Source organism: Pipistrellus kuhlii, unplaced genomic scaffold (assembly GCF_014108245.1).
Source record: "Pipistrellus kuhlii isolate mPipKuh1 unplaced genomic scaffold, mPipKuh1.p scaffold_m20_p_19, whole genome shotgun sequence".
Taxonomy (NCBI): Eukaryota; Metazoa; Chordata; class Mammalia; order Chiroptera; family Vespertilionidae; genus Pipistrellus; species Pipistrellus kuhlii.
The window spans coordinates 20,843,657-20,867,898 of NW_023425504.1; the positions used below are offsets into that span (position 1 = coordinate 20,843,657).

Sequence of the window (24,242 nt, forward strand, 5' to 3'; positions counted from 1 at the left end):
GCCAGAGGAGGGAAGCCCAGGTCCCAGGTGCTGGAGGGAAGCCGGTGTTGGTAGCTGGGGGAAGGAAGGTCTACTCTTGCATGAATTTTCGTGCATCAGGCCTCTAGTTTATTATAAAATACCTGCTTTCACACACATTTTAGGACAAACTACCACCATTAATAAATCAATACAATCACATCAGGGGCTGAACAAACTGAAAAGTGGGTAACACACATTTTGCAGAATTCTGCCAAACAAAGGAACTGAATAGGCTGTAGGCAAAGCAAATGAGGGGTGTTAAGGAATGAAATCATTTAAATATTAATAATTAATTCAGACATGATACTGTATTTCTGCAAAAGAAACTTAACCTTCAGTAGCACTCTAACGAATTTTATCTCCAAAGAGATTAGTGCACTGGCAAAGTATTCTGATAACAGTGGAGGGCTGTGGACAGCAAGTACCAAAAACACCCAGCCTTGCAGATCTCAAGGTAGCAATGGCCTTCACTGATCACTCCCTTTGTCAAAAACCCAAAAAGAACTTGCAGCATGATCACCTGCCTGCTGAACTTTCACTCTAAGCAGCAAACTTTAAGGAGCCAAAGAGGAGTCCCCAGTGGGAAAGGGATGCAGAAAAACATGTTAAATGTAAACTTAAAAGACAGCAAAATGGGATACAAACCCCCTTTCAAATCTCAGAGATGTGTGCAAGTCCCCAAAAGTAGTTGTTAGATTTTATTTATTTATTTTTAAAAGAATTTTTGTGAGTTTACTTGAGCCAAACTGTCGACATATGCTGGGATGCAGAACCTCAATGAATTGAAATAATGCTCCCAGTTGTTAGATTTTAAAACTGAACACACCTCATTTCCCCAAAACACAATACACAGAAATTTCCAGGGTAACTGGAAAAATCATCAGAGAAATGCTCAATGAATCTATTCAACTCAGATATCTTAGGGCTGAAACACACCCTTTATTCATTCAGCCAACAATGCCTCTTGTTTCTTAGCAGAGATGCAATTGGTCAAGGACACCAAATGGCTTTAGAGAGCAACTTTTTAAGTTTTCCTTCTGGGCCAAGGTTAGGCCTATGAAGATTCAAGCAGCCCTGCAAGGCCTGTGAACAGCAAGTTCTAAAGGTGCCAAGGTCTGGCCCTTCCTTCCCAGACACAAGGGCAACACACAAACTCTGTCAGGTTAAAATTTATATTTTAAAATATGCAAACGTAATTTAAATACTCTTAAGGCATTCATTTATTAAAACGTTCACTGCCAAGATTTCACATTAGTTTAAAATTAAAATCAGTCTTTACATTTCGCTACTGAGGTATCCACCTCAGTGTATCACATAAAAACACCTTCTCCAGAAATCAGTGTTACCAGCATCCATATGGTAAGCCCATGGTCAGCCTCTTTGTTCCCTAAGTGAACCAACTACATGTTAATACTGCTGTGCTACAAGGTAAAACCTCCTAACTCAAATTTATTGAAAAAAGAGTGAAACTTCTACAAAGTGCACTTTAATAAGAGGTACTTTTGCTTATGAAACCAAAACAGTGAGTCTTCTAAAAATAACAAAAGGGAGTATTTACAGTTAACCACATTATTTAGAGTGAAGAATTTTGATGTTGCTTTGCTGGCCCAAGCTGTTACTACTCTTCTTGTTCCTCCTTTGGCCCCACTTCATCAGGTATCACAAACGCTTCATCTTTGGCATAGAGAATGTCCACAATCCTCTGCAATACATGGTTGCTTTCTCCCTAGTTCTCTTGGCAAATCAATTTAAAGGTCCTTAGCTTTCCAAAGTAGAAATCTCTTTTTTCCAATTCTTTGAGGGTAAGTTTCTATATGCTGACCTGCTGCACCAGTTCAGTTATTACGTTGTCCCCATTGCTCACACCAGGATTCTTTTGCAGCACACCTGGGCCAGCCGTAGGGGTTGCAGTAGTTCTGTGTGTAACAATGGGCCTCTGAGGAGCTGCACTGCTAGAGCTGAGAGGTTTCTTCAGTTTGTTCATAGCTGGAGCAACAAGGGAGGGAGCCACTGCAGTTTCTTGACCTTGTCTGGCAGCTACAGGGTCATAGTCTTTTCCATCATAGTTTGTATCAAAAAACTTCTTGAACCACTGAACGAATTCAAAATTGTCCTGAAATTTTCCTTTTACTAATCTGTCCACAGGAATTATTTTGTCAACACCCATCCTCTTAAAACCTGCTTGTAATATTTTGAAGTTCTGGGTATACATGTTCTGTGTATTCGTGTTATAGCTTAGCTTGAAATTACACTTTCTTCAAGGCAATGGAACCAGGGAACAGCATGTCCATAAACTGACAATAGGCAGCCACTGAGCACAACTGTTCCACCTTTGTCAGATTCAACTGCAGGGACTCATTGATCCAGGCCAACATGTCATGTCGACTTAGGTTATCATTGGTGACTGATGTTGAATATGCATTCACTGCCATCTTAGGCTCACGGAGGAACCACATCCACTGCAGAGCCCGGCTTTGGTTCCATCTTCCTCTTGTTCAAACCGTTTGACCCCACCCGCCCACGTGATGACCTCACCTAGTTATTGCTAATATATACAATATATTGATTTCAGAGAGGAAAGGAGAGGGAGAGAGAGAGATAGAAACATCAATAATGAGAGAGAATAAATAATCAGCTGCCTCCTGCATGCCCCACACCTATAGTCTAGACATGTGCCCTGACTGGGAATCAAACCATGACCTCCTGGTTCATAGGTTGACACTCAACCACTGAGTCATGCAGGTCAGGCAACAGTTATTACTTTGAAGAGTAGGACTGTGGTCCAAGGGAGGGGAAAGGGTATTTTCTTTAGATTTTATATCTTTTAAAATTATTTCAATCTTTTTAATTTTTAAATTTTTACTGATTTCAGAGAGGAAGGGAGAGGGAAAGAAAGATTGACACATCAGCCGCCTCCTGCATGAGGTGTGGGTTGGGGAAATGTGTGTGTGGGTACCCCATGAACCCACAACCCAGGCATGTGCCCTTTCCAGGAATCGAACCGTGGTCTCCTAGTTTATAAGTCGATGTTCAACCACTGAACCATGCCAGCTAGGGATAAATATTTTAATTTTTAATGATTTGTATCCATTAATTTAAAAATAATTATTACAAACACAATCCAATTGCTGTAAAAATTTAAATACAGCAGAAGTTAATAAAAGTCCCTTCTCTCCCACCTCTTAATCCCATTCCTAGAGGACAGTTAACCACGAATATGAGTTTGGGGCCTGGTTTCTCAGTGTGGTTTCCAGAACAGCAGCACCAGGATCATCTGAGAAATTGCTAGAAATGCAGATTCTTATGTCCCACCCCAGATTTGCTCAAACTCCATAGCCGAGCCTAGAAATTTGTATTTTAAAAAGCCGCTTGGTAATTTTGGTGTATGCTCAAAGTTGAGAATCATTTTATTTTAGCAGGTTAAACTAGATCTTTGGTGGTGGTGGTGGTGGTGGTGTTGGGGGAAAGGAGGATTTGAGAAGAATCCTCCTGGGGAAAACTAATAATTCAAAATGACATGTTCCCCATTCAACCAGCAAGCTCTTGGTCAAGGATTGGCAGCCCCTTGAGCTCACTGTGACCTCTACATTGGGGTTGAGTGATAACCGTACTGCCAGTTTGAAGGCATTATGTAGAAAAGGGGAACATTTTAGAAGGAGAACCAGGCTGGCATGGCTCAGTGGATGAATGTTGACCTATGAAACAGGAAGTCACATTTCAATTCCCAGTCAGAGCACATGGCCAGGTTGTGGGCTAGATCCCCAGTGTGGGATGTGCAGGAGGCAGCTGATCAATGATTGTCTCATCACTGATGTTTTTCTTTCTTTCTCTGTCTCTTCTCATCTCTGAAATCAACAAAAAAGGAGAAAGGTAAAAGGAGTATAGAAGAAACTAAACAAGGATGAGTCAAGAAAGAAAAAATGGTAAAGAGAGAATGAAGATAAAAAAAAAGTCATAAGATGGCAAGTATATGACAACAACACCTTAGGGCCACTCATTCATTGAGTTAATTCATATTTATCATTTTAAAATTATAAATTATAAATCTCTATATTTTGTTAATTTCTGCTGGGTGGACAGACTTTCTGTTCCTCTGATCTACACATTTCATTGTCTATCATTTACCAAATGTGATAAGTTCATTATTTCTCACACCATTCAGTGTCTTGACATTTAGGAAGTGTTTGCTAATGATCCCTGCTCCCTGGCCAAAGAATCATGAGCTCTCAAAGGGTTCCAAAGACTCATAATTTAACTGGGCATGTGTGTGTGTATGTGTACGTGTTTGCTGAGGAATTCTGCCCACTGGAGAGGTGTGAGGTATGGTAGGAGAGGAAGTGCACATGAAAACACTCTGGATGCAGCACTATCAACAATCTAGTCAATACATATGAAGCTCAGATTGGAAGGGATCTTCTAGAGTTCCTCAAACATCGGCCCTAGTCCCACAGGCTTTTGCAGAAGAGCCTGGGGAAAGTTCCTTCAGCTGGGCTGGGGTAATGAAAGACTGTATACAAAAGTAACTAGTTTTCAGTGCTGGCCTGTGTGACTCAGTTGGTTGAGCATCAACCCATGACCAGGAGGTCATGGTTCAATTCCCTGTCAGGGCTCATAACTATGTTGTGGGCTCAATACCCAGTAGGGGGCATGCAGGAGGCAGCTAATCAATGATTCTCACTCATCAGTGATGTTTCCCTCTTCTCTTCCGTCCTCACTGAAATTATATATATATATATATATATATATATATATATATATATATATATATATATATATATATGTAAGTAGTTTTCACAAGGTTTGAGATGGGGGAACATTAAACAACTCTAAGTATAGAAGCTCAGACCAAACAAAGCTATAAATATTTTTAGCCTATTTTCCTTTTTTACAAAATACCCACCACTTACCTATGACTTCCAAAACATTGTTCTGTCTCATGAACATGACTGTCCCAGTCAAGGAACCAGCATTTGTTTTGTCAGGGGAAAAGGTTGCAATGGTGGATTTAGTATAAAAGGCTGATCTATCTTACTGTGTTCCATTTTTTAATTTGATGACATCTGCAAGAGGTTAAGGGCAACAATTTATTAAACCAGATCTTTGACTCATTGAGGCACTTTGCTTCCTTATTTTATATAATAAAAGGCTAATATGCAAATTGTCCCCTTGACTGGGAGTTCGACCAGGGGGCAGGGCTGGCTGGTCAATTGCCAGAGGCCCCTCTCCCAGCCAGCCCCGCTCCCAATGCCCTCCCCCCATCAGGAGCAGGGTGACCCACCAACCTCCCCCTGACTGTCCCTGCCCTATCACCCCAATCCAGTCCAGCTGGCCGGACCCCACTCATGCACAAATTCATGCACTGGGCCTCTAGTATTTTAAATAAAAGAGCATTTACTCTTCTAGATTCCTGGAATTATAAAGCTGGAACCACTTAGAAATAATGTCTGACTCATTAAAATTGCCTTGGGGAGTTTTGAGAAAAATACAATGCCCAGGCCCCACTCTATACCAACTTAATTTGAATCTCAAGGGACAGGACCAAGGGGGCACCTCTGGTTTTAAAGCACCACAAGAGATTCTAACAGGATTGAGAAACAGCTCTTGATAAAAAAAAGAAACATATAACAACAACAACAACAATAATAAAATAAATAAACAAAACACACACACACACACAAAGACAGGGCCTCCTATTTCAGAATCTCTGAGGGAATAAAGTGCACGAATCTGTATGTTATTAAAAATACCAGATGATTCTTTTGGAAACTTACATTTGAGAAGCAGTGCTTTATTTCAATTGGAAATTTTTATAGCTTTTGAATTTCATTTGTTGAGTATTGTAAGTTTCATCTGTTCCACTGTTAAATAAACCAAATATGAATTTAGTTTAGTATGAATTCATTAAAGGATAAAAGCAACTGGAAGGATAATGGATGGATATAGATAGATAAACACAGTCTCTGGGTAGTAGGTATATGGATGATCTTTGTTTTTCCCCCCTTTCTATTTTATTTCTATCTCATTTTCTCTATTTAAAGAAGTGTCTTCCTCTTTCTGAGTTGAATTTCCCCTTCTGAAAAACAGGGTGTTGTAACTTAGTGAGGACCTTCAAGACCAGGTCCTGTTCTGGCGGTCAGTGACTTCATATTACCCACTCGCTCACTTGCTCATTTAATAGCATGAACTGCATAGATAACAACAGTGTTCGGAGAATCATCGTATATGATTCTTGTATGTGTTACGTTGTGATGCCTAGCAACCGTTTTTACTCCAGAAAAATTATTCTCTTGTTCAAGGAATAGGAACTGAAATAATCTCCACCATGTACACCAACCAAAAGTTCATCCTCTCTCTTTTGCCTCAGATAAGGCCGTCCGCGCACATCTCTGAAGAAAGTAAGGACTGTGAACCAAAAAGCCAGGGCGTGGTCGTCCCGCCCACCCGCCCGACATCACTACCCTTTTCGCGGCTTTGGAGCTCAGGGATTGGCTGAAGGCAAGAAAGAGCCCCGCCCCTAGTCTTATGACCCGCGCTGAAGCTCCCAGTCCCGGCTTTCACGGTGCTGTGGTCGGTGGTCAGGAACTGTCTTCCTCCGCTTCCCCGAGCCTCTTCGCGGTGTTGCCGCTCTCTCCGCTGCCTGCTCTTCCGGATCATGGTGTGCTTCCGCCTTTCTCCGGTGCCCGGCTCGGGGCTCCTTCTGCTCTGCCTCCTTCTGGGTGAGTTGTGGGGCCCTCCAGCTTAGTACCCGCCCCGCCTGGGCCCGGGGCGCCCAGTTCAAAGGCCACAACTTGCCCAACTGGTCTCAGGGGTGGAGGTTGAGAGGCTGAACAGCTGACCCTGGGCGGTGGCGCTTGCCTCAGGTGACAAGCAATGACTTAGACAAAATCCGGGAGGGATGGCGGAGGAAGAAGGGCCAGTGAGAGTAAGAAAGAGCAAGTAATCAGAGTGGGCTGGATGCCAAGAGAGTAGGTAGGAAAGTGCGAGGAGTGAAGTGGCTGCGGTAGGAAGAGTCATTTCGGGGAAAAGACGAAGGAATGAGCTTAGATAGTCCGTACGTGCTGATTCTGGGGTGGCAGAGACAATTAGGAAAGACCTGGCTTCCTAGGATCAGGGAAGAGTTTTGAAGATGGTGGAAAAGTAAGGGGCGAGAGAGAAAATTGGGGAAGGAAAAGACTGCCTGCGTGAAGAACTTGAGGGAAGTGGGGCAGATATGACAGTTGACTCTGAAGGACAGTGAGAGGGTTGGGGGCTTTGGTGGAAGGGTGATTAAAGAGATGAGGAATGATTCTGGATTTCACTTTGGTAGTTGGATTTCTGAGGGGGGAAGGGACCTAAGGTGGCTGGGCAGTTTCCAGGCAAGAAAACTCGGGCTGAACCTTTGAAGTGTAAAGGAATGAGTGGGAACTTCTATAGGGAGTGAATATCTGACTTGGAGGTGTTGAAAGTGTCCGTTTTCTACTAGTTTTGCTATACTTTTCCAAGCCCCTAAATCCTCAAATTTTTCAATTGGAAGGACCTTCCAGATCCAAGGTTTTGAGAATGTATACGAGTCTCCTATGCTTCTTTGCTTTCAGAAGCTCGTTTTCTTTTTCCATATCATACAACTGGCCTATTGGTTTTCGGAAGAGGAAAAGGTGGAGGAGGGTAGGTAACTTGCTAAGGACTGGGTTGTTATCACTGATTATGTGGCTTCTGGAAAACTCCACTGAATACTGGTGAGGGGATGAGAGTGAAAAAGACAAATATTATCTTATCTCAGAATGGCTGGGCTGATTGTGTCTCCCCCTCCCTCCTCCATAAGCAGTCAGTTTAATGCTTGAAAGGTGAACTTTGACTAAAATGTCTCTTCCTGACCTGATTCATCCTGTTTGTTGCTACCCACTGACTCTTGCTGTTTGTGACCTAATTAAAAAAGAAACAAAAAACTGAAGAGACAGATCAGATGGGAGCGGAGAGGAAATCGATATATTAGTGGTCTGAGAAGACAGTAAAGAGTACACATCTTATAATTCACACTTCAAGAGAATAAAATCAGCCCCCTAGAACAGTGGATTCTCAATCAGGGGATATTGGCAATATCTGGAGACATTTTTGGTTGTCACAGCTGGGAATTGCTTTTAGCATCTAGTGGTTAGATGTCAGGTATGCTTCTAAATAACCTACAATGCACAAGACAGCTCCTGGGCGCCCCCCCCCCCCCCACGCCCAAACAAAGAATTATCTACCTCAAAATGTCAGTAGTACCAAAACTGAGAAATATTGCTCCACATCCATAGCATTGAAAGGATTCTTGATTATCTGATGTAGTGATTCTCAAGGATCTTTGCTGGGAGTCTGTCAGATCAAAACTATTTACAGAAAAATACTAAGATATTATTTGTAATTTTCACTCTCATCCTCTCACCAGTGTTCAGTGGAGTTTTCCAGAAGCCGCATAATGAGTGATGACATCACCCTGATGGCTCTGATATGTTTTACTTCTCAATTTTAAATTTTATGGCAAATACCTATAGATAGAACTCCCATAAAAGCTCTTTGAGATCCTCAGTGGATAAGAGAGTAAAGGGGGTCTTGACACTGAAACATTTGTGACTCTCTGATCTAGTCCAGCTGTCCACAAGTGCAGGAAACTCTTCTGTGGCCTCTGAAAAGGGGTTGTTGAGGCTTTGCTCAAGCACAGTTTGAAGCTTTCATGCTGCTGAGAACTGAGCAATCCTAAGAAAGGATTATTTACCAAAAAAGCACCTTACCAGTGACTAGAACGCATCTAACCACAGCATCTGTTAACCAGTAATTCACTGCCAATTGAATCTGCACAAATACAACACTGTTATTGTTTATAGAGAAAGTAAAACTAATAAACAGTTGTCTTATTGGTTTTCATGTCATTAATTTTTTTTAATGAATGCTCTTTTGATTTTACAAAAGCAATGCTTGCTCATTGCAGAAAACAAACATGCAAAAGAAACATAAAAGAACTATCAGTTCATCTGCTAGTTTGCCATTTATTGATTGGGACTAACTAGATTCACCCTCTGGGAAGATTTCCTAGATTGATTACGTCCCCTTGTAAGTTCAAAACAGGATTTGGAGGAGTAAAAGTTAATAATGTACCCAGATCAGATTTTTTAAAGGTACTTTAAACAATAAAATAAAATTTTAAAAAATGTAAAAAAAAAAAAAAAAAAAGAAAGAAAGTACCAGGATGAAATAGAAACCATGTCTTCTATACAGCTGCTTTTCCCTGACAACTGTTGGTTCAGTGTGGCACTAACTTTTCTCATGTGGTTTTGTCTATTGAAATTTTAGCAGGTCTTCAGTTGCTTGGTGCAGTTTGCATGTTGCTTTTATATATCAAAATGGCTACCAAGATTAAGTTTTTGAAAACTCAATAAATATTTGTAAAGTATATGTTATGGATCCTATGCTATTCCTGGGTACTAGGATGGTGGTGAAGGATGATCTGAAGTGAATTTATAGCCTCATTAGCATTAGTGTTTTAGCTGTGCCACTTTGTGACTTTATAACTCTATCCCAACTTCACCAGTAACTTTACTTTTTAGAAACAACTGTTTTAGAGGAAGTGCAGAAAAGAATTCCTCGAGTCTAACTATTGGCCTTTTCCACAGAGTTAAATGTGCTGATATTTATTTGAATTGTAACTGACTAGAGCACTTTCTGGAGAAGAGCTATATAGCAACATTATAAAGAGAGTACTAAATGAAAATCTTTTCCTAGCATCATTGCCTAACTGTGTTCCCATCATGTGACATCAGAGATTTCAGAATTTTGTGAGTTTTGATTCTTATAACTAGTGACTTCTGGTTTTTATAGGGTTGAAGCTTTTCTGGGAGGGAAAAACCTCATAGAAATATCCTGAGTGTGTGTTTCACTGGTTGGAGCCCCTCCTTTCCACAAATGTTTCTTGAATGCCTATTTTGTACCAGCCACTATACTAGGTGAAAGGTAGAGACAGTGCAAAAGGAAAGACAGATGAGCTCCCAGCTCTTGGGGAGCTTACATTTTAGTGGCGGAAGACAATCCAACATGTAAACAATAGAATTTCAGATAGTCCTAGGCAGTGTGAAGAAAATGCAGCAGGTAATGTGGAAAAGGATTGAGCAGATGATGGGGGGTGGGTAATGGAGTCATAAGGCCTTTCATTGTTGTTTGACATTTGAGCAGAGACCTGACTGTTGGAAGGAGGCATCTGGAGGAACGGGAGTAAATCCTTTTTTTTTTTTTTTTTTTTTAATATATTTTATTGTGCCCGCAACCAACATACATGCCCTTGACCGGAATGGAACCTGGTACCTTTCAGTCCGCAGACCGACGCTGTACCACTGAGCCGAACCAGCTTCGGCAGGAGTAAATCTTGACTCCCAAATTCTTAATTCATTACGCTAGCCTATTTTTCACTCTTTTCCCCCCCTAACAGTACCAGTGGTGTTCATTTCTGAGAGTGGAGACTATCTTATGTACAGTTATTTCCCTGTGTCTACCTAGCACAGGGCTTGCTACATATTTGACTCTCCATAAATGTTTGTTGAGGGTACTTATTGATGGGCACTGGGGATATGATGATGAACTAGACCAACTTGGTCTTCTTATTCCTCTTGAATCTTTTTTAAAAAAATATTTTATTTTTTACAGAGAGGAAGGGAGATAGAGAGCTAGATACGTCGATGAGAGAGAAACATCGACCAGCTGCCTCTTGCACACCCCCACAGGGGGTGTGCCCGCAACCAGTGTACATGCCCTTGCCCGGAATCGAACCTGGGACCTTTTAGTCCGCAGACCGATGCTCACTGAGCCAAACCGGTTTCGGCTTCCTCTTGAATCTTAAATTATGTTTTCAAAGAAGTTATTTTTGTGTGTCTTTGAATTGAGAACATCGAGATTAGTGCTAAGCAGTACAGATAATTATAAACCTATTTACTAAAGTATAATCCCATATAATAATGCTAGTATCCTACCTGTATCCCTTCAGATATACCTACATAGTAGTGAGGGTTAACAAGAACAAGGAAGTCTGGTGAGAAGGAGAATATGGTTTTAACAAAGAATCAATTTCTCTCTCCTTTTGTGGGTGATCTAAAAGAGAATGTGAGCATTGAGATTTTTCTGTAGCCTAACCACATTTGGTTAAACTGGTAACTTTGATTTCAGAGTTCTGCTAAAAATTATTCTATCTATATTAGTGTGACTTTAAAGGACAGGATATCATTGGTTATCACATCTGATAGGATTGTAAATATTCAGATATTTCATATGAGTGCAGCTTTCTTCCTCTGTATCCTTGGGTGGAATTTATAATCAAGGTTTGTTTTACAGTACTATGTCTGACTTAAGTGATCCATTGGTGCAGGAAGGCTATTTTTCCTCATGTAGTAACAAAAGCATTCTGGTGATAATTTTGTATTGCAGTGATCAGAGATCTCCTATCCAAAAGTATACTTTATGAGTACTTGTTGGTATCCTGCTATATGATGCAAGAGAGTTTTCTGGAGGTCTGCCAAATACCATATAGCAATAAGCACTTTCCACTAGTCGGATAATGTTGAATCTTATTTCCTTACCCACTCTGTGACTTAAAAACATTAAATTATTTTGAAGCTTGCAATCATATTATTACTTTTATTTTTAAGAGATTTACCAGAAATCAAGAGTATCAGCAACTGAATGTGATGATTGTACCTATATTAAAAATTATAAGTGAAGAATTGTAAATGAGGAACAGTTAATCTGCCTTAACCCAATGAATAGAAAAAAAAGAGTAAATAGGTAGTATATACCTGTCCTGTACTTTTGTTAAGACTCTGTTCAACATCATTTTGAATTGGTGAGTGTGAGGACAAGAATCCATAACTTTAATATGATGAAAGTAAACATAAACCTAAAAGTTGGGAAGGGTTCTTTTAGGTGCTGTGTTTACTAGAAGGGAAGCTTGTCAGCTAGAACCTCTAACTTGCTTGGCAAAGTTCTCTTAGCTCTGAGAGTTTAATATGCTTTTGAAAAACCTATTAGAGAAATATGCACACTACAATTCTTCACAAGGTTAACTTACCTTCACAAGGTTAACTCACAGCTAGTAAATTGGATGGTCTGATTTGAATTCTAGTTCTTCAGTTCCAGGGATGGGGCTCTTAAGCACCTCATAATATTGCCTCTTAGATCATTGTTTTACTACCAGTATTATGTTCCCACCCACCCCATCTTCTTTACAAATGAATATTTTTCAGCCGCATTGGGAAAAAAATAGACTTGTAAAAACCTAGCCATTTTTTTGCAGTATCTTATGCTTTGAGAAATAACTTCTGATTTCTAAAAGAACCTATATATGATCTCTTTAAAAACAAATTAGAGAGGATATTTGAATTTGAGAAAGTAGATTTTGAGGACTGCCTTTTTCTTTTCTCTGGAGAATGAACTCTCAGCTCTATAATTACATATAGTCAGCTGTGGTTTTTTAATGGCACAAAGCCTTTAAACAAAAATGGTTTGGTTGGTCTAAAATCAAACACCAAAATCAGGATGGAAGGTGCTGGAGATTTTTTTTTTACCAAAGTGTAAATATTTCAAATATAAACATAATTTGTGAGAAAAGCATTATTCCTAGCCCGGAATTTATATCAAAATTTGTTGAGGAAACTGACATAGGGGTTGGAGGAGCATCTAGAAAGCTGACAGGCAGGGTTCATGATTTTGGAAGAGCTAAAAGATTGGCCTTCCTATAATTAGAGTAAGCTATATTTCAGGTCCTTATTGCAGTGTATTTGTACCTTGATATACTCAATCAGTTTTTATTGAGAATCTAATGTATATTCAGCACTACTAGGAATGATAGGAGATAGAATAAAGGTAATAGACATAGTTCCCACCACCATGACACCCATGATGGATGACATTCATATAAAAGACACACTCCTAGGGGCTGTGGCATAGATATGATCATTTGTTTAAAGGAGTATATTGGAATTCAAAGGAATTGCAGAGACATTATCAAAAGAAATCTTGAATTCATATATATCATTCTGTCATAGACTTTGGTATTTTTTTTTTATTAGTTAACAGATTATTTGTTGCATGCTATAATTTACCATAGTACATCAGTTTATTGGGAAGTGATAGTTGAAAACTGTTTTTGGAGCTTATGACAATAAGGAAGACAGGATTTTCAGACATAAGGTAACTGAATAATTCAGGATAGTATGAGATATATTGAAATTTGGGGATGTGCACCGTGACTGCTCCTCCAGGGCATTTATAGTCAAGGAAATCTTTGTGGAGAAATGGCTGCTGGAAAAATGGATAGCATATCAGTCCAGGTTCTTTAATTGTAAGCAACAGAAATAAAACCCAATTTTAAGCAGAAAAGGAATTTATTAAAAAGATATCTGGGTATATGCATACCCTTTGACCCCCATACCCAAGAGATGCACATACACATGGGTTCACTGATGTGTTTTTTTGTAATAGAGCCAAACTGGAAATTATTCAAATGCCCATCAACAGTAGCATAGATGAGTAGTAGAGCAATCACCCAATGATAGAAAACTATACATACAGAGTGAGAATGGACAAACTGTAGTTACACACAACTAGAATGAACCTCACAAACATATTGAGTGAAAGAAGCCAGAAATGAAAGATCAGAGAGTGATTCCATTTATATCAAGTTGAAAAACAGGCAAAACTAATTTATCCTGTTAGAAGTTAAGATAATGGATAATGGTTACCTTTGGGAGGGAAATGGTAGCTGGAAGGAGGAACAGAGAGAACTGTGAGAGTACTGGAATATTCTGTTTCTTGACATAGGTGGGTTCAGTTTGTGAAAAATATTTGAGCTGTATACTTAATGTTATGCATAGTTTTATTTATATACTATAGGCCCAGTGCATGAAATTTGTGCACTCAGGGGGCATCCCTCAGCCCAGCCTGCATCCTCTTGCAGTCTGGGAGCCCTTGGGGGATGTCTGACTGATGGCTTGGGCCTGCTCCTCCAAAAGCATCCTTAGCACTAAGCTCGTCAGCAGTGAGTCTGGCTTCTGGCTGAGCAGCGCTCCCCTGGTGGGAATCCACTGATCACCAGGGGACAGCTCCTGTGTTGAGTGTATGCCCCCTGGTGGTCAGTGCACCTCATAGCAACTGGTCATTCTGCCATTGGGCCAAATGTGAGAGGGTGCAGGCCAGGCCGAGAAACTCCACCAGTGCACAATCAAACCTGGGGAGGGGCCCGGGAGGGTTTCAGGGTATGTCTGGCCCACCTTGCTCATTCCCAATCTACTGGACCCCAGTGGCCAGCTAACCTACCCGTGGAAGCGTCTGCCCTCTGGTGGTCAGTGCACATCATAGCAAGTGGTTGAGCAGCCTTAGCATATTATTAGCATATCATGCTTTGATTGATTGAACAGCTGACCAGACGACTGGACATTTAGCACATTAGGCTTTTATTATATAGGATATATACTATATATTTCATAGAGAAAGGGAGAGGGGGAGAGAGTTAGAAATTTGGGGGGGGGGGGGTCAATGATAAGAGAGTATCATTGATAGGCTGCCTCCTGCATGCCCCACACTGGGGATTTAGCTCATAACCCAGGCATATGACCTGACCAGGAATTGAACAGTGACCTCCTGGTTCAAGAGTCAATGCTCAACCACTGAGCCATACCAGCTGGGCTATGCGTACTTTTCCCTTCCATATGTTATGCTGCATACTTTTCCATACGTGTGTTGCACATCAATACAATTTTCCTTTATAAAATATGCATATTAGGTAATGCAGAATTACTGGAGGACCTGGCTACATATCCCAAAGTCTGATTCAGTATCCCAAATCATGTTCTTGAACTGCTTCCACTGCCAAGCATTGAGCTGAAGCTTGCACCACTGGCCACTGCCACTATCAGCTCTGCCTGCCTTGTTCCTTGGGAGCTTAATTTTGCTGTAGCTACTTCCACCTGAGGGAGACAGTTCCATTCCTGGCTCCTATACAAATTCTGGTGTGGATGCCTTTGTTAAGTGGAGCCTAGCACAAGATCCCACCTTGCTGCAAGGGAAGCTTGGGAAAGCAAATATCTGACATTTTTAGCTTTTAAAGTAGGCAGTGATGTCTGCCAGAAATTGTAAAAGGTGGAGGCGGAGGAGGAGAAGGGAGAAGGGAAGAAGGGAAGAAGGAAAGGGGAGGGGAGAGGGAGGAGGAGGCAGTGGAGGGGGTGTTTCAAAGTGAAATCTTTCTTGAGGTGAACATTTAGGTTAGTAAAATAAAGTAAATTTCAAATGTTAGGTACAGTGTCTAGGGGTAGAGATTGAATACAACATAGCACTTGGGTCCAGTGGAACAAGTTTAACCAGGTCAAAGGGTGTGTTCTGGAAAAATGGCTAGAGAAAAGTTGAAGGAGTAGGGTAGGAAAGATTAAGGATTAATGTGAAAGCCAGGCAGAGGAATTCAAATTTAATATGGGAATTTCAGAGCCAATAAAAGTTTGTGAACAAGAATGTGTCCTGAGAGGAAGAGGTATTAAAGGACCATTAATCTGGCAACACTTCTAGGAGCAGCAGCTAGGAGGTGGCTAGTAATTTAGGGAATGGGTGGTGGATTGCGAGTAGAAATAAAAGACAAAGACTGGATTTAAGAGAGCATTTGAAGGGAGGAAAAAATCAATAGGATTTAATAAAGAAAATGGAGAAGGTAATTCTACTTTTGAGCCTGATGTGGTATCGCCTTTCATTCAGAGCTAGAAAGGGTGAGAAGGGGGCCAGTTTGGAGGAAATAAAAGAATGAATTTTCATTTTTGAATTGTTGAGTTTAAAAGTAGTCCCTGTGCAGCTGGACATAAGAGGCCAGACAGTGAAGTAAGCTCTGCAGAAGGAATACTAGTAGTTCTTACAGGAATAGAGGGTGTGAAGGGACTAGAACAAATGTGACAGAGCTCAGAGTGCTTCTCAGATCCCACATTTAATGTAGTGGTAAATATAATGTAGTAGAAAATTTGGACTACAAATTGTACCTTCTGCTTCATAAAGCTTCACCTCGGCCCATATTGATACTAATATTATTATTTGATGCTGTTTCCTTTCTATTACTCTAATATCTTTGAAGTGTATGTAATTAATCTATATGAGGCTTCTCTTGGTTATTTCTAATAGTTTTGAATGCTTTGAATACAAGGAGAATATGTTCAAGCTAGGGACTTTAAACAAGACTGAGAGTGGCTGCATATAAAAAGCAGGCCTCCAGTAGATTAGAAAAATTACGAGCTGGAATTCTCAGCACCACTTGGATCAGTGATGACAACTCCATTCCATATTGTGCTTAGAAAAGAATGGCTGTAAAACCTACTTAGGCCTCACAAGGTCTTTTTGAGCCTTAGCCAATACATTTAGGCACTGTCAGTAACCACAAGCTTTAGCACAACATTCAGGCTTGGCAAGGCAGCCTGGACTCTGGAGCCCGACAGAGTCCAGGCTTTTGTGTACAGCTTGTAAGCTGTTGCTGAGGCACGCCTTCTTGGTATTCCTCTTAGGACTTTATTCTCTATAGTCTGTAACATGTTCCTACTTGTAGATTATGCTAGATTGCTCAGATATCAGTAAAGGATCTGCATCTATCTTACCAGGAAACAGCTCACCCCTTGGGTGATGTGTGAAATAATGAAGAAAATCTTTAGATAATGACCCATCATTGAAGCTGCTGGTGTGTTTGCTGGCTTATAGTACCTTAAGTCCTCGGTCTCTCCAGGGTAATAGGTAATATCTTCCCTATAGTTAGCTTAGTGTAGATCTTACTCAAATTAGCAGAAAATACTCAAGGGCTTGTCTCTCTCCCGCATGGTTTCTCTACCTAAAGAGGTAGCAGGTTGACAATGCAGGAAGTGGTTTTGAGTCTGTGTCAAAGGATCCATCAGCCTTTCTAATTAATAAGATTTGTAAGTGAAACAAAAAGTGATGAACCAATATTGCATTTATAAAAAATAACATTTTGCTTATGGATGAAATGACCTTTGCAACTCTGCTCCTTTGCTCACATGGTAGACATGCATCGAAAGAGTTATCCCACCTCTTTACATCAGAAGAAAGTAGTTTGCCTAGACATCTGTGTGTCATAGTTCATGTAGTTTCTGACAGACTTTAAGGCAACAAGACCATTGAATATCATATCTATCATTATTTTTACAGAGAGAGTTCCCTGAGTTGGTTTGAGAGGAGCAGGAGTTTAATACCCTTTCAAAGCCCCCCCCCCCCCCCCCTTACCTCGTTTATCCTAGAGGGCAAAAATCTGAACAGGCAAACTCTAATTGGCTAAAACAAAGCCAGCAAGGCACAGATTAATGTCACCAACCTGTGTCATTACCTATACATCCTAGGTCAAGCAATCATTCTTTTGGGAAGAAGAAATGCTAACTTTATCAATAGCATTCCACTAAAGATAAAAAGAAAACAATGACCAAGATACCATTTCTATTAAAAATATTTGTTTCATTTTAGAGCTGGTTGAACTTCAGTGATGGATAGAGCTTGTTCTTATGTGTTTTTGTACTACAATTTAAAAATATTATTCTTTTTTAATCTTTTTAGGAGCTGTCTCATCTTATGCATTAGAACTTAATTTGCAGGATTCAAAAAATGCCACTTGCCTTTATGCAAAATGGCAGATGAATTTCACAATAAGTTATGAAACTACAAGCAAAAGTAATGTAAGTATTTTTTTTTCTTTGAGTTTTATACCAGGAATTTAATTCTATTCTTTTTATCCTTTACATGCATTTATACAAATAAGATTTCATATGTTGACTGACTTAAATTCTGTGGGTTTTTAAACAAACTTGTATCCTTGAATATATTCTGATAGGTGTTGGAAGGAATATTTTAACTGATTCTTGGAAGTTGCTTAAGGGCAAATGATCTGAAGACTCTATGTAGGGGTGTCGAACTCAATCAGAGAAGGTGCCAAAATCTAAAATCCAGCCTAAATCGCGGGCCGAATGGTTTACTGAACAGTCATAAACTGTCATTGTGATGGAAACGCAGCTGAGTGCAGTGATGACAGCGCGTTGCGGGCCACATTGCAAGGCCTGGCGGGACGGATTTGGCCCGTGGGCCTTGTGTTTGACACATGTGCTCTATGGTATTCTAATTACTTCTGTAATGTTTTTTTTTTTTTTTTTTTTAACATGTATTAACATCAAAGCTTGTCCCTTTTAAAATAGCTTGCTATTAAAAATCTCCATTTTGGGCAGTACTTCTCAATCCCTTTGCCTTTTTATTTTCTTTTAGTTAAGGTCTTGCCTGCTTACAACCTGATTTTTTTAAAAAAATCAACATAAGAACAGAAGTTCAGGCTAGTTTTCCTTTTCCTTTCAGACATAGTCATTTGTCCAGAAGACTGGTGTGTAGCTGAGGAATCTGAGACTGGTTTACACAGCAAATCAGGCAAAGAGCAACCTAGCCATGGGGGGTGTGTGATGTAGACTGAAGTGGCACATCCTGTGAAAATGCTTGATGCTCACTACTGTCTGTTTGTTCCTTACAAACTTTTTTATTTCAACTTCATCTTGTTTGTTTGTTTATATTACTACTAGAGGCCCAGTGTAAAAAATTCATGCATGGGGCAGGGGGGTGTATCCCTCAGCCCGAGCTGCACCCTCTCCAGTCTGGGACCCCTCGGCAGCTGGACATCCCTCTCATAATCCGGGACTGCTGGCTCCTAATTGCTCACCTGCCTGCCAGCCTGATTGCCCCAACTGCCCTCCCCTGCAGGCCTGATCACTGCCAACTGCCCTCCCCTTCAGGCCTGGTTGCCCCCAACTGCCTTACTGTCGGCCTGGTCGCCCCAAACTGTCCACCCCTGCAGGCCCAGTTGCCCCCAACTGCCCTCCCCTGCTGGCCTGTTTGCCCCCAACTGCCCTCCCCTGCAGGCCATCTTGTGTGGCCATCTTGTGATAATGTGAGGGTGTCATGTGGGGGCGCGAGGACCACGTAGGCTTTTATTAGTATAGATTAAATTTATTGTGGTTTATTGGTAAATAACATGTAATTTTCAGGTGTACAAAATTATAATACATCATCTGTATATTGCATTGTATGCTCAACACTCAATCTACTTTCCATTACCTTATATTTGATCCTTTTTGCCTATTTTGCTCTCTCCACCTCTCTTTCCCCTGTTGTCTGTACCTATGAGCTTGTTTTTGTTTGTTTTGTTAGTTTATTGCTTTTTATTTTATATTTCATATATGAGTGAAAGTTTATGGTTTTTGTCCTTTTTCATCTTAGCATAGTACTCTCAAAACCTATCCATATTGTTGCAAATGGCAATATTTCATCTTTTTATGGTTGAGTAGTAGTCCATTATATGTATGTACCACATTTTTATCTAATCATCCACAAATCAAACTTCTTTTTCTTTTAGAAAACTGTAACCATTTCAGACCCTAGCAGTGCAACATATAATGGAAGCATCTGTGGTGATCATCAGAATGGTTCCAAAATTGAGGTGCAATTTGGATCTGGTTTTTCCTGGACTGCGAAATTTACAAAGGACGTGTCTACTTATTTAATTGAAAGTATCTCATTTTCCTATAACACTAATGATAGCACAACATTTCCTGATGCTAAAAAGAAAGGTAACCTTAATAATTGGATTTTTGTTATGTTCTCTTGCTGTTAATTAATAATAAAAATGTGAATAATTAAAAAATTATGCTTATGCATGTATGCCTTCCTAACTAGACTGGAAACTATGCCTTTGTATCCTTCCACACCCATGTACACCCATGTTCAACACAGCATTGATATTTGCTATGCTTTGTGCCAGATAATACCTTAATCCTTCCCAATAAGCCTGAGAAGTAGATATGTCCCCAACTTTATAGGTAAAAGGAATGAGGCTTGATGATATTAAATTACTTTCCCAAACATCACACAGGCTAGCAAGTGGGTGAGCTATTTTTTGAACCAAAGTCTATTGAGGTACACACTTAACTATTGCTATTTATTTCATTCAATGGGCACACTATAAATGTTGAATCAATGAACAAATCCTTTATTAGTAACTATTTTAAATGTGTACAAGTTCAGTAATCTAAGAGCAGCAGAAATGCTTCATCTGCAAATCTTTTTAACATTTCAATAGGATTTTGCCAAAAATAAATGATAACTAGGTAAAGGTAAAATGACTGGAATCAACATTTGCTGCTATTTTGAGACAATGTCAGGTCAAAATGAACTTGGAGAAAGCACTGGCAATTAGGTCACCATTGTAACTACTAGAACTGAAATGCATATTAAAATGTTTTGAAGGCATGGATAATGGAGATTTCCATTGTGTTAGGGATATAATTCTCTCCTTTCTTCCCCCTCTGTTGAAGCTGAGTTAACATGATGTTTGTAGTAGCTTAGCATTTCTCACCAGAAATAGATACAGAGACTTCAGTTGCCTAGACCTGGAGATAAATGACTCATTTGTATATATGGATATCAAAAGATTATATTTTAAAGACCCAGAAGTGAATGTGGTCATATAAAATGGGAGTTATCGCAGACTGAGTTTTGGAAATCAAATCCTAGTTTTCTTTTTTTACTAATCTCTTAGTTTGAGGGGATAATTAAAGCAAATTTGTTATGAGATATTGTATATATTTAGTTTTGTGCCCTACATTGTATTTCAGACCTAGTATAATATTTGCCCCTCACTTTCAAGGAGCTTAAACACTAGTTGGAGAGAAAAAGTGATAATATTTTTTCAAGTTATATGGGAAAATTAGAAGGCATTGAGATCTGTGTGAAGTTGTTGTTTGTGTTTGGGAGGTTGGAGGGCTCATAAACCTTTTCTGACAATGTGAGAGAAGCTCTAGACCCCCTCTCTGAAAATATAGAGTGACTTTTGCATATTATACATACTCCCTGAGCCCATCTGTGCATGCCTGAAGTTAAGAGGCCAGAATAAAAGTGTTCTCATAAGGGGTCCTGATTAAGAAAGAGCACAGAGAAAGGGGAGGTCAGTGTGTGTTGAAGTGAAAAATAGGACCTGAGCCGAAACTCTGCTAATGTAGAATTAGAGTAAGCAGCGAATTTTGAGAAGAGTATTTCCAGCAGGGGGAAGCATAGTGTGTGCAGTAGTAATTGGACAGTTGCCTGATTAAAATAGAGGCTGTGTGTGTAGCAGCAAGAAAATCAAGTTGGCTAGGTGGCAGTGGGTCTAAATTATAGGGAGCCTTGGAAGCCAAGGAAAGGCATTTAGCTTGATGGGGTAGGCACTGGGGAACCATTTTAGGTTTTTACCAGGAGAGTGATAAAACAAAAGCAGAGACTACTATTTTATAAAGAATGTTCTACAGGGTTAATTTGGAAGTAAGGAGACTGTATGCAGAGAAGCCAGCTTCAAAGGCTATTATAGTAATTAAGGTACGATGTGATGAGTGCCTGGACCAAATGGGTGGCAAGAAAAGGAGGTGGGATTTAATCTGACAGATTTGATGGGAAAACTTTGGACTCTAAAAGTTAACACCTATTTAATCCAGCTTTTATTTTAAATAAGGAGAATACGGATATTTTTATTACTAGTAGCTGTATAATATTTGAAACTATTTGGAATTTAAAAGGGCTTCCTTAAATGCACTGTTGATGGTTTTTGAAATAATTTTGTGTTTTCTTTTTAGGCTCTGATAATTGAAGTGACTTGGAAATTGCTGTTTTCTTTAAAACATTTTTTTCTTGATTAAAATAAAGTACCAAGAATAATAAGCCCACATGTACCCATTACCCAGAATTAGTAAATGCCATTGTTTTTCACATTTATCTTATCTTTTAATTTTATTTTTAAATATATATATATATATATATATTTCCTTTTTTCTATTGTTTAAAGTATTACATATAATAGCACATATATCTCCTTTCCCTCTCCTCCCCCATTGACCTTTCCATTGATTTCAGAGAGGAAGGGAGAGGGAAAGAGAGATAGAAACATTGATCAATGATGAGAGAGAATCATTGATCAGCTGCCTCCTGTACACTCTACACTGGGAATTGAGCCCACAACACAGGCATGTGCCCTGACCAGGAATTGAACTGTGACTTCCTGATTCATAGGTTGACACTCATCTACTGAGCCATGCTGGCTGGGCCAAAGAAATAAAATCTTACAAATATACTTGTGGCTTCCGTTGTACCCACTCTCTAGAGCAGTGGTTCTCAACCTTTTTAATGCCGCGACCCTTTAATACAGTTCTTCATGTTGTGGTGACCCCCAACCATAAAATTATTTTCGTTGCTACTTCATAACTGTAATTTTTCTACTGTTAATGAATCATAATGTAAATATCTGTGTCTTCCAATGGTCTTAGGCGACCCTGCTAGCAGTTCGCGACCCACAGGTTGAGAACCGCTGCTGTAGAACCTAAGACCATAACAAAATTACAGCTATGAAGTAGCAACGAAAATAGTTTTATGGTTGGGGTCACCACAACATGAGGGTCGCGGCATTAGAAAGGTTGAGAACCACTGCTCTAGAGCCATTTTCCTCTCTGCCTCCTGAGAGGTAACCACTCATGAATTTGGAGTATAGCCTTCCTGTCTATTTGTTCATTCTTGACTAATACACATGTCAATATATTTGTTCACAAACAATACATAGTTTTAAAATGATAATTTTATAGTATAATTCAATATTTCTACAACTTGTTTTTTCATTCATTGTGTTTTTTTTAAATTTCTTTATTGATTAAGGTATTATAATACATATGTGTCCTTATCCCCCCACTCCCCCCATACCCTCCACTCATACCCTTATGTTGTCTGTGTCAATTGGTTAGGCTTATATTCATTTGTTTTTTGAGGTCTAGATACAGCCAATTCATGTAGCTGTTCACTTTAAGGATAAAAATTTTGGAGAAAAATGTTCTAGTTTATTATTTATTTATTTATTTATTTATTTATTTATTTATTTTTATTTTTAAATATATTTTATTGATTTTGTACAGAGAGGAAGGGAGAGAGATAGAGAGAGTTAGAAACATCAATGAGAGAGAGTCATTGATCAGCTGTCTCTTGCACACCCCCTACTGGAGATATGCCCGCAACCAAGGTACATGCCCTTGACCAGAATCGAACTCTGGACCTTTCAGTCCCCAAGCCAATGCTCTATCCATTGAGCCAAACCGGTTTAGGCAAAATGTTCTAGCTTATTGGTAAACATTTTTTCTTTGGCCATTAGGGGGCGCCAAGGCAGCATTAACTGGCTGCCTAGCTATATGATGGAGAGACACAGAAAGCAGCCTGTATTATGGACCTTGAATAGTACCTTCCTCCCTTACTGCTTCTCCAAATGAAACTACTTTTGGGTGGATAAGTGTGATCGCAGTCTTTTTAAGTTTTACTATAGGAAGTATAATAAACACTATGTACAGAATAATTATAACTTAATACTTTCACATTCTGGAGATTTTATGAAATGGAATAGTCTTTGAATTCTATCCAAGAAGAGGTTCCAAAAATTCATATAGTTACTCTAACTTGCTTGGGATAGTAGCACAAAAATAAGGATTTACCATAAAATCCCTGATTAGTGTATCTCTCTTCCATTTTAGTCACTGTCCTGTTGATTCTAACTTAGATATATGTTTTTAACCTTCCCTCTTTGCTTTCTTCCTCTCACCATCTTAGTTTAGGCATCCCTCTCCTTGCTTTTTAAAAAAAATTTTCTTTATTGATTAAGGTATTACATAGGTGTCCTTATCTCCCCCCATTATCCCGCAACCACCCCCCACTCATGCCCTCATCCCCCGGTTGTCTGTGTCCATTGGTTAGGCTTAAATGCATGTATACAAGTCTTTTGTTTGATCTCTCCCCCTTACCTCCTCCCTTCCCTACCTTCCCTCTGAGGTTTGATGATCTGATCGATGCTTCTCTGACTCTGGATCTGTTTTTGTTCATCAGTTTATGTTGTTTATTATATTCCATAAATGAGTGAGATCATGTGATATTTATCTTTCTCTGACTGGCTTATTTCACTTAGCATAATGCTCTTCAGTTCCATCCATGCTATTGCAAATGGTAAGAATCCCTTTTTACTGCAGTGTAGTATTCCATTATGTAGATGTACCACAGTTTTTTAATCTAATCATCTACTGATGGGCACTTAGGCTGTTTACAAATCTTAGCTATGGTGAATTGTGCCCCTCTGAACGTACAGGTGCATATATCCTTTCTGATTGGTG

General features: G+C 39.6%; 1 protein-coding gene and 1 pseudogene across 3 annotated transcripts in view; one reads left to right on the forward strand and one right to left on the reverse strand.

Moving 5' to 3' along the window:
- Nucleotides 1-1,609: 1,609 nt before the first annotated feature.
- LOC118721988 lies at nucleotides 1,610-2,500 on the reverse strand (annotated as a pseudogene).
- Nucleotides 2,501-6,541: 4,041 nt separating this feature from the next.
- Nucleotides 6,542-24,242, forward strand: part of LAMP2 (lysosomal associated membrane protein 2) — a 43,855-nt gene continuing 26,154 nt past the window's right edge. For 2 of the 3 annotated variants that reach the window (XM_036443250.2, XM_036443251.2), the window contains exons 1-3: nucleotides 6,543-6,737; nucleotides 17,602-17,720; nucleotides 19,436-19,649. In XM_036443250.2, coding sequence (XP_036299143.1) covers nucleotides 6,674-6,737; nucleotides 17,602-17,720; nucleotides 19,436-19,649 — 397 coding nt within the window. In that variant the 5' untranslated portion in view covers nucleotides 6,543-6,673. Of the gene's footprint in view, nucleotides 6,738-17,601; nucleotides 17,721-19,435; nucleotides 19,650-24,242 lie in introns of all 3 variants that reach the window. The other variant, XM_036443249.2, reaches the window with a different exon arrangement.